We start from the raw sequence: 18,582 nt of genomic DNA, 5'->3' as shown, positions 1-18,582 counted from the left end.
TGTGGAAGGACTAGTTTCTACTGTCTAAAAATAACTTTCACACAAATCTACTAACCGGAGTAAAAAATTTTTGTTTTAATAATGCAAACTTTTTGATGCCCCTTCTGGGCTCTTCTTCAGGCATTACACTAAAACTATTGTAAGCTGGTTCTTCACTTTCGAATTTCAGTTTTAGTGGAATGCCTGAAGAAGAGCCCAGAAGGGGCATTGAAAACGTTCGCATTATTAGAACAAAAATTTTTTACTCCTGTTAGTAGGTTTGTGTGAAAATTATTTTTAGACTCATCCCAGTGTAGTAAGAAATTATGAAAGTTACATAGTTTTTAATGAATCTATGCAGTTGCGTGCCATCATTGGAAGTGGTGGAAGTGCCGCTTCTCTGGTATTTTCTAAAATATAAATTCATATTGGGCGATTATTTTCAGATTTGAATGTACTTTCAATTAATTAAAATTAATATTTTATTATAACCACATTTTGTATCCTATTACAAATTTCTGTACTACATGTGAAAAAAACGATAAGATTGCTATTGTATATTCGAATATCAGTGGCGAAATGGAAATGCTGTATTGTCGAAACTGGGTCAGCTTCCAAGCAGCCAGATTATAGGCATTTGCGCATGTGCTTTACAGAGCACCAACCTCACCTGGTTTAGCTGGTGGAAGCCACACACCTATAATGCTTCCAATGATTCTATCCCTTAGTCAGCCTGGGTAGGGAGCTATCTGACTAAGTGAAGTTAAGATTTAAAAAGTAAAGTGTATTCAATGTTATTGTTAGGTACGTTTCTTTGCAAAGTTATATTTAATTATAATTTTCTTTTAATTATACTGTAATTATATTGACAGATTTTCAGACAAAAATCTTTAGAATTTTTATCACTTTTAGATGTTAATAATTTTAATATTATGAAAAACAATTTTTCCAAGCGTGTTTTAATTCTTTAAATTAAGTAAATTTTATGGGAAATTTTTTGATTTATCTAAATTACGTAGCGAATTGCAATATTTATATTTGTGTCCGGACTATATTGACAAGTAACTCTTAGACATAAAAAGTATTATAATTAATGACAATCTGAACAAACAAACTACTTCAAACAACCTTTACTCTGCAGTAAAATTAATTCTTTAATCTAACGTTTTCGGTTAGCTTTACTAACCCTCTTCAGGATTGCCAAAAAAATCGTTATTTCGAAAATTACGTTCGAAAAACTCTTTACAATTTAGAATGTTTTTAAACTTTCCGGCTGCGCAATCTCAGATCATTCTTTCACAGCTGCATACCGGCCGCTCTCCAAGCTGAAGGGATTCGATATGATTCTTTAAAATTAATGCTTTGTTCTTTTTCATTATACTTGTTAATACACCATGCTTCCGTATATTTAAGTTGCCGTATATTTGCCACTTTCTGTACAATTTTTGCATTGTCCCAGTTGATAGACACCTCGTCCGGATCTGCTATTGCATAGTTGGCTAATGCCGTAACTACATAAAGAAAATAGCAGAAAATGTAGGAGTAAAGAGTAGCAAAATAAAACGGTTGGTGCAGGAAATAGAGAAAGGTAATAACGAGAGTAAAGAAAAGGGAGAATTCACCATAATGGAGTATAGAGCTCAATTAAGTAACATATATAGAAGAATAGGAATAGAGAAGACTAAAAAAGTAGCATACAGGAGGAACCCTACTATATTTCAGTTGCTACGGAACGACAAAGCGCCCATAGACAGAATGAAAATTCCAGGGGTTTACAGAATACCAGTGCAGGATAAAAGGAGGTGTACGGAGCTGTATTATATAGGGGCCACGAAGAGATCGCTGGCAGTAAGGTTAGAGGAGCATAAAAGAAATGTAAGATGCAGGCAACCAGTTATGGCGTTAGCCAACTATGCGATAGCGGATCTGGACGAGGTGTCTATCAACTAGGACAATGCGAAAATTGTACAGAAAGTGGCAAATATAAGGCAACTTAAATATACGGAAGCATGGTGTATTAACAAGTATAATGAAAAAGAACAAAGCATTAATTTTAAAGAATCATATCGAATCCCTTCAGCTTGGAGAGCGGCCGGTATGCAGCTGTGAAAGAATGATCTGAGATTGCGCAGCCGGAAAGTTTAAAAACATTCTAAATTGTAAAGAGTTTTTCGAACGTAATTTTCGAAATAACGATTTTTTTGGCAATCCTGAAGAGGGTTAGTAAAGCTAACCGAAAACGTTAGATTAAAGAATTAATTTTACTGCAGAGTAAAGGTTGTTTGAAGTAGTTTGTTTGTAGTAATGCAGTGTACAGTACATAGTAATAAATGATCTGAACAAAGACGTACTAAAAGAATTATATGATTTAATATCATTAATATTTACGGTACCATTTACCGGTGGTCTGCTAAACACTGTTTTTTTACCACGAAGCAAATTCATACATTGGCCGGGAACACTCACTTGATCAGAGGAAAAATTGTGGTCACTAGCATTGCTTTTGATAGAAAGAGCTTTCAAATACGTTGATGGAATAAACGACCAGCGACTTTTATGATAAAATAATTAACGAATTTGTGGAAAAGATCGCCGAATAGAGTTAGTTTATAAAAAATTTAAAAAAACAAGTTTTTCTATTATTGTTTGTATCATATCAATTGTATTATGTATGTATTATTTGTATTTTAGAACTAAAATACATAAATTGTTTATTTTTGTCATGTCCAGTATTTGTTTAAAACTGTTATGGAAATGTGAGGTTCTGGACAGGTCTGACCCATCACGAAAGACGCGAAAAAACAGTTAATTTAGAGAAAAATTCATTAGTTTAAAAAAACATAGGTAAAAGTCATTTGTAGTCAGACACCCATTGTTTATATCAAATGCGAGGCAGAAACTATAAATTGCGGAAGGAAGTTGCCTTATGATCGGTGGAAGATTGAATTCATCTTCAATTTTGACTTTTCTCGCACTCCAAGTAAGAGTCTCGTTACACTTAGTAACAGGGGATCAACCACTCGGGAAGCGTGATTGAGGGAGAATGACCAATCAAATGGATGAAAGAAAGAACGGAGATTGATATAATCTTTGACAATCGAGGACACCTAGCACTCTGTTAACGTTCCGAATAATCAAACCGCCGTGTGTCAATGTGCAAAAGGAAACAGTTTTTTGTCTATTGTGCCAACCTGTAACCCATGCCACTTCGGACTTAGACCGTGTCCCCGACATCAACAGACGAAGTCTCCCCGTGCCTTACAGACTTGCCAATGCCAATGTCCTGGGCCACCTTCGATCAACCATCAAAGAACCACATCAATGCCCAGGACATTCGAACAGCTGATTGTCCTAAAGAAAACTATTTTGTACATAGTGTATATTTATTTTATGTTAAAATAAATGGTTTTTGTCAGATACTTGTCTTTCTCTTTTGCCATCACGTTGTATGAATGGATCCTAGACCATTACTGACACGCAATTAACTGATTGCCCCTGGAAGTCGGCTCTTTACAAGAAACACAGCTTCCCTATCATCAAATGTCACGGCACACCACTGAATCTATGTACTGTACAATAAGTGAAACTTTGAAATAATTATGTAGTGGAGAGTATTTCAGACAAAAATAATAATCATAATAAAAATAGAAGTTTGTTTTGAACTGTTATTGAATTAGTTATGAAGGCAATATTTAAATATTATTTTTTACTGCTTAACTGTTTTTCATTGATCGGACCTAGAACCTGCTGCATGCCATTAAAAATTGTTTGTCATGCTATAGGTTGCTGACTCTTACTATATAGTTAAGTTTTTGTTTGTATGAACAGTTTCAGTTTTGTAGTAAAATTTTATTATTTTATCTATATACTAATACTTAAAGGCTTTCTATTAAATAAGTTTACTCTGATAAGACTAAATGGTCCTGCTGAATATGAATCTGGCTGACGACGATATTTTATTATATAAAGCAAATAGCCTGTATCTAGAAGATATCATTTTATTTGGAAAGTTCTTTTGTTCTTTTGATACAGTGCTATGTTTTTTAGCTTATGTTCTTTCAGTTTTGATGATAAACTAACAGAACTTCATTTTTGATGGTGTTACTGCCTGATAAATTTTTTAAAATGGCTTCAAATAAATTTTTTTTTTACCTTGTATCAAAGTATTAATGAATACGAGTAGCATAACTCTAGTATTTATGAAATAATCCTTTTGAGTAGAACATGGCAATGCAAGGTATGATATTGAATTATTTGTGTTGACAAATGAGATTATTTTTTTGTTTTAGAAGTTAGCTATTAAAGAAAAATTTTATAGCTCGATATGTATTATTTTGAAAGAAAAAATAAATAGGACTACATTGATTTTGTTGTACCAGTAAAATTTCAGTGGAATTCTATTGTATTTATTTATTAAAGTATCGTATTACTTTTATTACCTTGTACTTTTTCATTTTCAATTTATTTGAAATGTCTTTTGTTGGCAATAGAAGTACAGTAGAGCATCGATTATCCGACTTAATTGGGGACTGGCGTTGGTCGGATAACTGAAAGGTTGGATAACCGAAAAGTATGAAAAAATACATTATTAGTATAGTGTATTAGGCCTGGTTTAAATACTAGCCTCCCTTTTATGGTCGAGCCAGTGCTGCCAGCTAAAACATGCAAAAATTTAACAAAAATAATATTAAAGTAGCCAAGACATAACCAAATATTGTAGTACCACATCACTAGTGGACATTTGAATTTGCCGACTAGAACGCGGTCGGTTAATCGGGGGTCGGATAATCAATGCTCTACTGTATTTGATCTATAAATATAATTTGTGAATATTTTTGGATTTATGAATCCCATTATTTAATGAATAAGATGCATGAGATCTGTTTCTTATACATATGTTTCTTATACATATGTATGCAAATTCCATATTGTTAGAAGACTATCATATATTGTACATTTCATTGCAGTTTCTAAAAGTTTAATAACTATTATTAATCATAATTTATTAAATCCAATTTATATCCATATCTAATTTGAGTAATTATAGTATTAACAGCCTTAATACAAAATATTTTACTAATTTAATTTTAAATTTTATTTTTTAATTAAATAATGACAAAATGTCAAGATTTAATAAATTCTTAATCAATTTTTAGTATTAAAAAATTGTACTGAAAGAAATTGAATATAAAATTTCTTAAAAATTGATTTTACAGTAACAAATGTTGGAATAAATTCAACAGTAACAAAATCAATAGAGAGAAATTTTCAGTGTTGTTGTAAACACTTGTAATAAGCTGATTATGTTTTTCTTAGTTCAGAAATAAAAGGCTATTTTATATTATGTTAATAAAGAAACTCTGAACTAATATAATTATTTATTATCTTTAAAAGTCTGCTAATAAATTCAACGTATACATACATGTAAAGAATAAAATTTTCCAAACTTTTTGTTTTTCAATTGAAAGGTTTGTGAGAATAAAATATCAAATTCATACCATTGTAAAGAGTAACTGAACTTTATTTCACATTATCAATGAATAGCAAGAATAATTTTTTATATCTATGTAAAGAGGATGTGTTGTTGAAACTGACGATCGTCTATTATGACATTTTGGAGTTAATGACATTAGAAGACATTTGATTTTTTTTGTCATCTGTGTCAGTAATAAATGCAATAAATAATACATTCTCAAATTAGTTGGGAAAACAAAGTGCACCTATTTTTCAGTCTGTAATTTTAAGCTTTAATTTTCCTATTGAATCTTAAAATTTTATAAGTTATTTGTTACAGCATTCAATGATTTATGTATGATATCTATAGGATAACAAAATGTTAAACATTCATTAGGTGTGAAAGTCTAAATTGCTGTTTAGTCAGTGATGTTAATTTTTGATTTTTATCAGCTATTGTGTACCTGTTACTATTCATAAATTTTTAATAATTCCTTACATTATTTATTCATTCCATTTTTATTTTAATAAATTTTTTTACTCTAATATTAATACATTAATATTAAACTAGCCTAAGCACTCTTCTTACCTTGAGTTAGCATTGAGTTTATCCCAAGCGTACAATATAACACTGTTATAGAGTTTAATTAGTAAGATTATATAAGTTAATTGAAACAATTTAAAAAATTCCTTCATTTATTATGAAAAATTATTTTAGGAAAGTAGCTATAAATAAAAAGCTTCTAGAAAATTAAATTTATTAGTAATTTCCTGTTTTAAGAAAATGAATAATTAGGATCTTAATAAATTCAATGTCAGCAGAATCATGTTAATTCCTTAAATTGATTTGACTGTTTATTCTACAATTATTTAGATTTTTATGAGCAGAAGAAATTTCAAAAGAATCAAAAATATAAATTATTTTTACCTAAAATTTATTATGTTTCATTAGACTTGACTTTTATGGTGGTCATCATTACTCACGCTTCTTTCGAACCATTTTTTTTAAAATTTTAATAAATAATACAAATGTATTGATAGACAGACCTGATGATTTTTCTGCCCACTACATATTAATAAATTGGTTGCAGCTTTAAAGAATATACACTTAATATATACTCTTTAATGCATTAGAACATTGCAATTTTGTTCCTGTAATTAATACAGGTTAATTTCATTAAAATAAATCTGTTGGTGCTGCATAACTTATTTCATTATCTGTTATAATGAAATATCAGTATAAATAAAAGAAGCTAAATTATCAACATTTTTTTTTTATAAAGTCATACAAATATTACTAAAAATTAGAACACTTTAATACTTAATTGAAAATATTTTTGATTGTCATCTCATTTTTTAGTATCATCATTAAAAAATAACTTTTTCGGCATTTTTTTAACTGTTGTAAAAATATTCATGGACATTAATGACAGATTATAATTACAGTAAGACCCTGTTTAATGCAGGGGATGCATTCCTAGACGACAAAGCGCTAAGTGAAACAGTGTTAAACGAGGTCGTTTTAACATAGAGTAAATAGGGAAAGGGGAACACACAATCAAAAATAAACAAATTTTATTTTAATTTTAAGTTATTTTTATGTTAATTTGCATAATAATATATGATAAATAACACACAAACATATGCACAAAGAAGTGTAATTTTTTGTGAAGAAGGTCCTGGCTTTTCTGAAATTCTTGTTTTTTTGCGATAAAGTAGTGTAATTTCATTTATCACTTTTTTCTTTCCTTAAGCAAATGTTGGTAGCGGAAGATTGCATCCAAAACCTCTTGTCTTGCTTTTGCACTCCTTTCAAAATCTGGATCATTTACTACACTTTCATCAATGATTTCAGTTATCATTACCAAACTTTTACTAAGGAAATCTGTAACAAGTTGTTTGGGTTCTTTGTTTTCAGAATCTCTATTTTCCAGTTCTATACAAATTCCTTTTTCTGACAGTTCTTGAAGGTCATTGTTGGTAAAGCTCTCACCAGAAACCTGCAGACAACTCCTTAATATCCTGCTCATCTACACCTCCTAGTCCTGTATTGATTAAGTTGACGATTTGGTCAACCTAATGATACAATGATAGGTCCTTTCTCATTGAGAATTCTTGGATACCTTTAACCGTACCTTCTTCCACACTCCATTCATGTATTTATCAGTTAATTCTTGCCAAACCAAGTCGATATTGCCTATGACATCCATGATGTTATATTTTTTCCAAAATTGCACCAAACAAACATAGATTTAAGGAAAGTACAGGGCTATGACGAATTGTCATCTCTTGTTGATTGGTTGGTGTTCAGGAATAATTATATTATATACAAATCAATGAAATGCCATGATAATTTGAATCGGCATAAATTTTGAGCATTTTCTTAAGGCTTTGAGCAGACCACGTTATATCGAATCAGTGTTAATCAAGGCAATATTAAGCGGGGTCTTACTGTATAAATTTTTATTATTCTGTACAAAACTTCTGAAAATGAAATTTTCAAATTGTTTGACTCAATTGAAATTGTAGATCAATGGTTCTCAAAGTTTGATCTGTAGACCAATGGTTGTCTGTGAGAACATACCAGATCTGCAGACTGACCTAATCAGTTTTCCAAATTGCAGTTTTATGTTGTTTAGCCAGAGGAAAGATTTTCACATATTACATCTCTTAAATTAGGTTACTAGATAGACAAAATATTATGGCACACATCTAAGGTGATAATTATAAAGTAAGAAGTGGACGAGAGCATAGTCTGCAGTTCATTTGTGACTAAGTTCCTGATCAAATAACTTTGAGAATCACTGTTATAGATGTCAAGTGCCAATATCAAATCCTTATATCATCACTTTTCTTCCTGGCATCCAGTTTTTTCAAAATTATTAGCTTATTTTAAATGTTAATTGATGGTTCTTTTGTTCATTTTAATGTTAATGTAAACATAAAATTAATTAGTTTATCACAATTATCATAATAACAATAAAAATGTAGGCATCAGATCAACTACAAAGGATTTTCTGTAAATGGCTCCATGTAGCATTGAGCCGAAAATGAATCAAACTTAGACAAATAGATATTATGTATCTATTGTAAGCAAGTTTATGCATGACAATAAAATAATTATACTGGATTATTGATTTCACTAAATTGACTTATTATTACAGACTATATAATATTGGAATTGATTTACATAAAAAAAACTTTCGAAACAGATAAATGTAACTCATTATATTATTAAGTTCAGTTTTAAAGGTTATTAATTTCCACAAGTCTAAATTAGTTTAATATTTTATAAAATTTGATTTGAACATTTCAAAAAAATTATTTGTAACATCTGAAATAAACCTTTATGCATAAATCATATTCTAAACATTATTAGATTATATTCATTCAAGAAACATCATTCGTACGTTTTAGTATCTGAAATTCAACTAGTGGTAATACTAGCATCTGAATTTCTGGAATAAAAATACCAAAATTCATTCCCTAAAAAAGTAATTGTTATACACAATGATTTGTGTGTTGTCTATAGAACTGTGATAACTTATATTTATAGACTAAGCACAATTCATTTTCTATACAAACAGAACTAAGAATTGAATCAAAGTGCTAGCAAGTTAATAATAATGTTTTGGAGGCCATATGTAATAAGCACTTGTCACTACTGTGGCAGTAACGGTGCCGTCAGCATAAAAAAAATTCTGAAATTTGTGCATGCTTGTACTAGCAACATTGTATATTGTCACTTTGACCCCCAGTGTATCTAAAAAAATGACATCATTGCATTTTTAATTTTCTCATCTCATATTATGCAAAAGACAAAGTTTAATCCAAATCAAATGATCAAATTTTGTGAACAAACTCAATTCTATAGGCCACATAGGAGAGGCTTCACTGATACTGTGCCTCAATTGTATTTACTTTCATCATTTCTAAAACTTGTTGGTTACTTTTTAAATTTAAATATTGTGAATGAGTTAGAATTTTTTACTTTAGATTGACAAGTTTACTTAATAAAATCTGTATTGAAGTTTATACAGTATAAACTCATATCATCATAATCTGTGAAATTTGACACCATAATTAACTATATTTTGTATAATTGTTTATCATCTTATACCATATACAGAAAAATGTTTTGCTTTTATATCAGCAGAATTAACTTTGCAATTTACTTGGTCATTTAATGGATTTTATATTCCATAATCTAATTTGATGATCATGTTCATATAAGACACTGTCATTATTTTAAAAACAACTTAAAAATACTTACCATCCTTTATAAAAAAAATTGTTTTATTCTTATAAGATTTTAGTAAATTACTAACTTATTAAATGTTTATTTTTAAGCTTGGACGTTACGGTTGGTTCGGAAAGTACAATTGGAGATGCCAGCCTGTTGATTATTCGGATAATGAAGATGCTGTCATGGTACACTTCTATCTTTTTGTTGAAATTTTATGACAATTATTTTAAAAATTAATTTTTTAAACTTTTTCCAGATGGTTCACATAGCTTGGTGGTATTATTTATCTAAATACTTGGAATTTATAGATACGGTAAGAAATCACTTATACTATATAATTTAAATGGGTATAATTGCATTTTTCTTAAATATTTTCATTTAAATTTCTAAAATATTACAGTTGATTCTTTCAATATCTAAATATAACTTAAGATATTCTTTACAATATTATTTATGAAAGTTAAAATTTATGAAAAATGATGGAAAGTAATCCTTATCATTTATTCCTTCATTTTAATTCTTTCTTTGGAAAAAGATGAAATTAGAGATTGATTTATATGAATAGAATATCATTTAAGTATTCATATTAATGAATGAATATAAAATTAACAGATAAAAAATTAAATTCGTCTTTTATTCAAGTCGATTGATTATGTGATAGATGTCGTTATTATATATTTAAGTATTCTTTCCTTCACTTCGGAATTTTAAGTTATGATTATAGCTTTCTCTCTTATAACATGATATATTACTTAGATATTTAACAAATATATTTTAACTGTGTAATTTTTTTTATTTGCTCTATAAAAATAAAATATAGACCAAGCAAGATTTGATATTTGATGTAAATAAATTTTAAGAGAAATAATGTGCAATATTTAATTTACAAGTTAGAAGTAAATGTTTGATATGTGTTTCCTAAATAACTTTTACAGATATCTTGGCTTAGATTTTCAGAAGAAGCAATAACAATATAAAAATACTTAGAAAATTTCATGAATTTTATATTATAGAACTAAAAAAAAGATATGAAGTAATTCAATATTTAAAATGTCAAAAGTTTTAAGCATTTGTAGTATTTGTGTACTTTTTTAACGTAAAGTAAGTAATTTTTTAAAGCAATATAAAACACCTCACTTAATTTTTTCCTAGTAAAATTTCTTTTAATTTTTGATATCAAACCTCATAGTGTACATGCCTTGATAGAATGTTTGTTTTTTTCCAGCTGATATTTATATAAGAAAAATTTATTTATATAATCCAAAAATTCAATACATTTTTAACAAAACTATATACAGGAAAAGTCTCAAGTTATATTTCAAATACAGCTGGTTAGAATCATTAGACACCTTTACTTTTTAAAATACATGAATGTTAAGACTATGAATCTTGAAAATAGCTGGTGCTGGAAGAGGTATCAAAGCATTGTGTGATACAATACATCCTATAGCAGAAAGTGTAAATACACTCTTGTGCTGTCACTAACACACTGTTATGGTCATTCCAACTTTTGAGCATTGTTTTAAAAGTGCAAATGTATAATGTAGATTTAATAAAAATTAAAACATGTAATTGGCTTAAACATAATTTTTAATAAAATTACAAAGAAAAGTTTTTAAAAAAAAATAATTTATTGTCTATATTACATCTATTTAAAATTTTAATATTAGTTTTTCAAAACAATTAAAGGACATATTTGCCCATTTATGCTTTTTAAAATAGTGTATTTACTCACATATAAGATGATCTTGCATATAGGACGAGATGTGGCTTTAAAGATCAAAATAAAGAAAATTAGATTTATTAATACAATTCTAATTTTATTTTGTTTAATCACAAATAAAATATTATCAAATGCACACATTGTCCTGCAAAAATTACTGGCATTTTAAATTTTAAGGAAAAGTCTTGTAAAATTGACAAAATAATTTGTTCATGTAAAACTGGACAATCAGAAACCTTTTTTTCCCCACTCCTTAACAGTCAAATCCACTCTGTCAATTACACTTATGAGTTTCTTCAAATTCTGATTTCTGAATAATAATAATCTGTTTTCACATGGGAATGGATTAAAACTTTTATTGTACTCTGAGATTTTAGAACTTCAATTTGGTATTCAAATCAAAAGCTTTGCTTTTCCTACTGCTATTCATCTTTACTCCTGACAATACACAAGACTGATTCAAATGATCTGGATAAAATAGTTATGTTTTTAAACACCAGAGGGGGAGCATCAGGTAAAAATATGCAAATACACAGTTCACAAAAATTATTGCAAAAACACACAGAATCCTTCATTCACGTATATAGGACAACATAGGTTTTTGAACAAAAGCTGTGAAAAAATGAATGTAAACCTTGTCTTATGTGCAAGTAAATACGGTATTTAAATTTTATAATTGCAACTTAGTGTACTGAGTGTGCTCTGAAATATTAGGTGAAATATTTTCTTATGTTACTACTGATATTTTTAAATTTTAAATATAATTTACGTTTTAGTCAATAACTAATTGGAAAATCTGAGCAAATAATAGAGACAGTCACTATCTTACTTTTAATGTATTGTTAATCTGAAGAACACATTCTTGTCAAATATATTCAATATTTTAGTTGTGAAATGCACAAGTTTTATAATTTATTTCATTAATAGTAGAATATGTTAATTTTTTGATTTGGTATTTATCTCCTTTAGTTAAAATTATATTTTATCACTGAAATAAATTTTTCTTTTTCTACTTCATATTGTTAAAGTTATATGTAATCACTCACAAGTATCAAAGTTACAATTGTATTAATTTAAATCTGATTTAGTAAGCTGTTTGTTCATTTTTTTAGACTATAAATATTGGTCTTAGAGTTTGAAGTCTGAAGATAATGAAAACAAACTAGAAGAAATGGACATTTACTTGTACTTAACCTTCTGTCAGATACATTTGATCAGTTTGATACACTAGGCACATTTTGAGTTGTCATTTAACAGAAAATTGTAACCTACTTTCCAGTAGTTTTGTTTCTTCTATTTCTGTTAACATTTGAAAAAAACTGTCAAAATGTATGATAAGGGAAAAAAAATGTTAGGAAAGGATTAGGAAACATGGATAAATCATTTTTTTACCCGTAGTTATTTAGTTCTCTGTGGAAAAGTATAATAAAGTACGGGTGATCCATTTGGGTGGGATAATTTGAAAGCTGGGTCGTCATAATCATATTTGTTGTATGAAGTTCAAATTTTGCCACAACGAGGATGTACGGCTGGAGTTTCATTACATAGTTTCATCACAAGACAAAAGTTAAAATGGCAATGCGTGTGTAGCTAACTCTGTTGCACGCATGTCAATGCATTGTTTGTCATTACCTGAAAATGTACCTGTATTGTTTACAGATATACAAACACCAGGTATATAATTCAAGTAACATTGAACAATGTTATCTGAAAATATATTGTGTGGGGTGATCAACTCCAAAGACAATTGTCACAGACTTTTCTTCAGGCTTCACATTATTTCAGTAGAAAAATGGGCTTCTTTCTCAGGATAACTCAACAATCAGTGTGAGACTTCATATTTAAGCCTGTTTCTTTAAATGTAGAATGCCAATACATAAAGCTATATATTTAGGGTGCCTTCCAGATATCCTAAACTTGCAAAACTTGTGTTTAACAGCTGTCAAATATTCAAACTTTGCTTAGCAATGGAACACATTTAGTATGTTGCACCAATGTCAGTACCATTTCAGTTTTTGATGAAACTACCAAATAAAACTCTTCACTGTTGTGGCAGAACTTGAACTTCATACAACTAATGTATTTATTATGACAATGCTTTCAAATTATCCCAACTTAAATGGATTGCTGTGTTTTTATTTGTCCACAAGTGAAATCTTGATTTTTGTGCTTTATTTAGGTTGTTTTATAATGATCTGTACTTTCTATGTCTGATTTCATGGAAAATGTTTTATGTTAAATGTAAAATAGTCAATAGCAAACTAATTTAAATATAACTGCATACAATATTGGTTATTATAATAAATATTTTAAATTATAATTGTAGTTTTTCTTTGTACTGAGGAGAAAATTCAGTCATGTTTCTACTCTTCATGTTATCCATCATGGTGTGATGCCTATGAGTGTGTGGTGGGGAGTCAAATTCACTCCTGGTAAGTTATACTTTGGATGTTTATAAGAATGATACATAATTAACATCTGTTTTCATTTTTTCAGGTGGCCATAGCACTTTTTTTGCTTTCATAAATAGTTTTGTTCACATTCTCATGTATATCTATTATGGATTGGCTGCAATGGGACCAAGCATGTACAAGTACTTATGGTGGAAGAAATATATGACTACTGTCCAAATGGTGAGGAATTTCTTTTATTTATGATGAAATACAACTAAATCAATCTGATAACATTTGATGAATTATTTTCTAAATTTTACTCATGTTTAATAATATAAATTTTAGGTGCAATTTATCATAATCTTCATCCACTCCTTCCAATTATTATTCAATTCCCAATGCAATTATCCACGAGGATTCATGTGGTGGATTGGCTTCCATGCCGTCATGTTCTGGTTTCTTTTTATGGACTTTTACAAAAGTGCTTACCACAAGAAGAGGACCACGTCAAAGAGATTATCCGAAAGTATTGCCAATGGAGTAATGCATGCAAATGAAAAAACCAAAGAATGCGATGGATCCGTCCAGAACGGATTTTATCAAAATGGCATTTGTGTTAACGGAATTCCAAAAAAGCTTGTAAGTAGATGTAATTCTAATAAGAAAGAAGACTGAATTCCAAAATAGAAGTGGGAACATTTCAAATTTCTGTTTACTAAAAATCCACACATTTATAAAAACAGACCAAGATAATTGTGGTACTTAATATGTAAAACAATTTTAAAAAAACAGGTGCAACATCAGGAAAGAGTGAGATTATATATTTACATATATATATATATATTAAAAATAAAGTTAAAAAAGAAAATAAAAAAAAAATAATTATCATTTTGGATTACATTTTAGATGAAGGAATTTTGGGTGCTTTCAATGTCTGTGATGCGTTGTCAGATAAGATTGCTCTTTTCATCGAATCTATTAGAGCAACGGGTACTTAAAGAAAAATTGTACTAAAATGTAACGCATAGATTCTTCAATGTGTAACTTCTAGTTCAAATGTTGATACAGAAACTCATTATCTAGATAGATTTTATGTAAGGGGAGGGTTACTGTTTGGCTTCTCTGCTATTTTCTCCCCTGCTGAAGTTGGCTGTACAGTTATAAATCTTAATGAAAAGTTGTTAGTATTTAGATAGCTATCTGAAATGTAGTATTTAATTATAATTATAAAACAAATATTGGATTTTTTCTGGAATATTCATACAGGAGGAGGACATTTCCGTTTTGTTTTAGTACATAATATATACATACATATATATATATATATACACGAACACACATACATGTTTTTTCTTTTAAAGTATTTTCTTGTTCTATTTGTGAATATTTGTTAGGTTATTCTAGTAGTAATGAAATTCCAAATGAACATTATTATTCATATTTGAAGAACTTATTAGTTAATTGGTGCTTTTTTTTGGTTGCTTGTTATTTTAGCACTGTTTAATGCATTTAACTTTTTATTTTATTACTAGTCATTATTTTTTTGGTGATGGATTTTTTTTTCCTATGGGTACTCGCTCACTTGACTCGGTTGTAAAAGCAGCGTGCAGGTGATTTTTAAGCATTTCTGTTGTTTATGCAACTTAGATAACAATATTGTTTAATGCCACAGAGATGATATCATTTAGAAGGATACGTTGTTGATGTCCTGCGGTCAAATCGCACGGACTTATTTTCACTGCACAATTCCAGGTGCCTTGTGATTTAAAAAAAAAATTAAACTGTTATATCTGAATGATACGATAATGATACATGTGGCAATAGAGCTGTGGTATAGTTTAAACCATATGTATTGCACTTTCAGATTGTTTAGAACAAAATATTGTTGGAAATAATTTTGAACTAGCTTTGCACTGCCACTATTCAGTGTATAATACAGAAAGGTTTCCATGCTGGGACCAAGCCAATATTAACTATACGAGCGTAGATATTAGCTAGTATGTGCACTGAAAAATGTAACCCAAAACCAAGTATTTTGGAGGGGGAAAAATGCCATGTAGGATTTAACAAAAATCAAAGGGGGAATTTAAAAAATAATTTGGCTTAGTTCTTAAGCACATTGTGAAAGGAAGCGTGTGGTTACTATATTCTCAAGATATAAACAAGGAGTTAAAATCCAATAAAGATTTGTCACTGTGGAATTTAATTTTTCATTGTTTAAATATAGAATTTGTTGTTTCACTTTTAAAATTAATAAAAAATTTTTTGTTTGTTCTTTATTATCCTGTTGTTTGGTGTTACAATTAACTGATAAAAACAAAGATGGACATTCTTAGAAAAAATTTGAAAATCAATGTGTTTCGAGAAATATTGAAAGTGCACTGTCATTATCTGTTAAAATCGGAAAATTATGTAGGGAAAAACATCTCATTTATCAGAATAGATTAAGGAGCTTGTTCAGTCATATGAAAGAAGAAAAATTTGCTTCTGATTTAAAACAAAAATGTTAAATGTTAATCAGACTGAAGAATATTTTACAAGATTAAAATATAGATAAGTGCCAGCAGCATAAAATGGCATAACAGCTTTCGTGACTGTCGATGTCCAGACGGATCTTTAGATTGATTGGTTCGATTTTAACAGATACTGTATACATAGTCACAGTTAAATTGTATGCAAGTTGATTATATATATATATATATAAAAACTAATATAAAAGTACAGATTTTTTTTAATTGGACATATTTGTCATAAAGTAATATCTATTAATACTGTAACTTTATAATTCACTGTGTATTCAATGTAATGTCTTGAAAATAAATGTATAAAATATTTAAAGGCAGAAGTGTTGCTTTTTCCCCTCATTTCTTTAGATTGGAATTAAGTTTGTTGAGCTGTTAATTCATGTTCTATATATATATAAATATATATTATATACACATAGAATATATACATGTTCTATATAATGTAATAATAAAAATTAGGATTAAAGTTGTGTGTTTGGCAACAGTTGTAGGCTGTGTTGAATTTAGTATATATTGAAAGATGAGTTGAGAGGTAATAATTGTTTATAATTTTATCTTTAAATTGAAGTGTATAAACTGCAAATTGATAATTTAATTTTTAGTAATCATTACAGAAATATCTTTTTATAAACAAAAAAAACTGTTGCATGATTACTGATAAGTTCTAGTTTATGCTATTTATATTATAGTATTTTAGAAGTTAGGTTATATAAAGTTTTTAAAGTAAAAATTATAGAGAAAACATTTTATTCATTTTCAAAACAGCATTTCATTAGTGTTTCTTCATTTTTAGTGTTATCGTTAATATGATTATTATCCAAACTAAATACAGTGGGTGATCAGTTAACGAACATAATCAGTTCCAAGACTGTTCGTTAACCGGATATCAATTTATCATAGGTTTTTAAGGAAATATGATTAATTCATTCTAGAGACCCCAAAAATAAAAAATATATAATTTCTTACTACTATTATTTATATGTAATAATAAAAATACATATATACACATTCTTGCATTTTTATTAGTCATGTTTTTTCCATTTGTGGTGGTTAAAGAATCTGTCTAATGTCGATTGCTTTTCTCTTCTTCAAAGTCTATTAACCTCAACCTGGTTTGGATGCCATTCTAAAATTGTTGTTCTGACATCCTTCCACTTCTTCAAAAGATCTTTAATAGCAGATATCGACATTAATTCTCTTTTTCAGAAGAAATCATATCTCACAGAGTTTCTTGGTGTTCTGTCGTCAGATCCGTTTCAGGTTCCATTATGAGCTCTTCAATGTTCTTTATTTCTCAGATTGATTTTTGTTACTCTTTTAGCTGCTTGAGTCTTCTTGATTATACTGTATCTTTCTTAGATAAGATTGAACTGCAGCCTACTGTAGACCTGTTCAAACCATACTGCCCAGCAACATCAGACATTTGCCCACTCTCTACCTTTGCTATTATACTCTCTCCTTTAGAAAATAAAAACAGACGCAAAACTTAATGAGTGCCAGCTTGACAGTCTCTCAAATACTATAAAAGAATTGTTTCTATGAGAAAAATAAAAGGCTGGAATTACAAAGGAGCGTTTCAAAGTTTGGAGGAATACTATCCGATCAGTAGATACCAGGTTGAGCGTTGGTGTGTATGTGTGTCCTGCTCTGAAAAGTTTCGAATTGTTGCCTGAAGACAAGGGAAGACCAATTAGTATTCATTATTTTATGTTGCTGCTGCTTGTGTTTGTTCTGTGAAGTGTTTGTTGTCCAAACATAAAAATTTTTCGTGAAAGTGTTAGTAAAAAGATACAGTGGGTGATCGATTAACAATGTATATTGTTGATTGTTGCTTCCATTATGTCCTAGAAATGTTTTCAAACATATTAAATGGCCAAAACATTTAAGGTGTCAGTTTATCACTCTGGGGATCAAATCTGGAGCAAACAACTCTACACAAATGTTGTCAGGCCTTGTTTCTCACCACTTGGCTGTTCCCACTATTGACCTGGTTGAACCTATGATGGATACAATTAAAAAGGCCTTCTTAGTGACCACAGGACAGGAAAATATTTTTAAAAAATAATTGTTTCATATTTTAAACACATTGTAAATTTTTCACTTTGCAAAGATAGAGGAGTTTTGCACATTTATGTAGTTGATGTCAAATGATTTGGCAATCATTTAAGAAAATATTTATTAGTGCTTTAAACAATTTGTCCGTTCTTATTTTGTATGTTTTGTGGTAGTGCACTTTTCTCAAAGACGTTACACAGATTAAAC

At 29.0% G+C, this 18,582-nt stretch overlaps 1 protein-coding gene across 1 annotated transcript in view; it reads left to right on the top strand.

Moving 5' to 3' along the window:
• Positions 1-16,802, top strand: part of LOC136972087 (very long chain fatty acid elongase AAEL008004-like) — a 41,402-nt gene extending 24,600 nt beyond the window's left edge. Inside the window, exons 3-7 of the mRNA XM_067266642.1 lie at positions 9,784-9,864; positions 9,936-9,992; positions 13,729-13,834; positions 13,899-14,035; positions 14,141-16,802. Coding sequence (XP_067122743.1) covers positions 9,784-9,864; positions 9,936-9,992; positions 13,729-13,834; positions 13,899-14,035; positions 14,141-14,470 — 711 coding nt within the window. The 3' untranslated portion in view covers positions 14,471-16,802. The remainder of the gene's footprint in view (positions 1-9,783; positions 9,865-9,935; positions 9,993-13,728; positions 13,835-13,898; positions 14,036-14,140) is intronic.
• Positions 16,803-18,582: the final 1,780 nt, after the last annotated feature.

Source organism: Centruroides vittatus, unplaced genomic scaffold (assembly GCF_030686945.1).
Source record: "Centruroides vittatus isolate TY-2023 unplaced genomic scaffold, ASM3068694v2 contig_2787, whole genome shotgun sequence".
In the NCBI taxonomy this organism is placed as follows: Eukaryota; Metazoa; Arthropoda; class Arachnida; order Scorpiones; family Buthidae; genus Centruroides; species Centruroides vittatus.
Note: the sequence above shows the minus strand (reverse complement) of the source record. Positions and strands in the feature narration are given on the sequence as shown.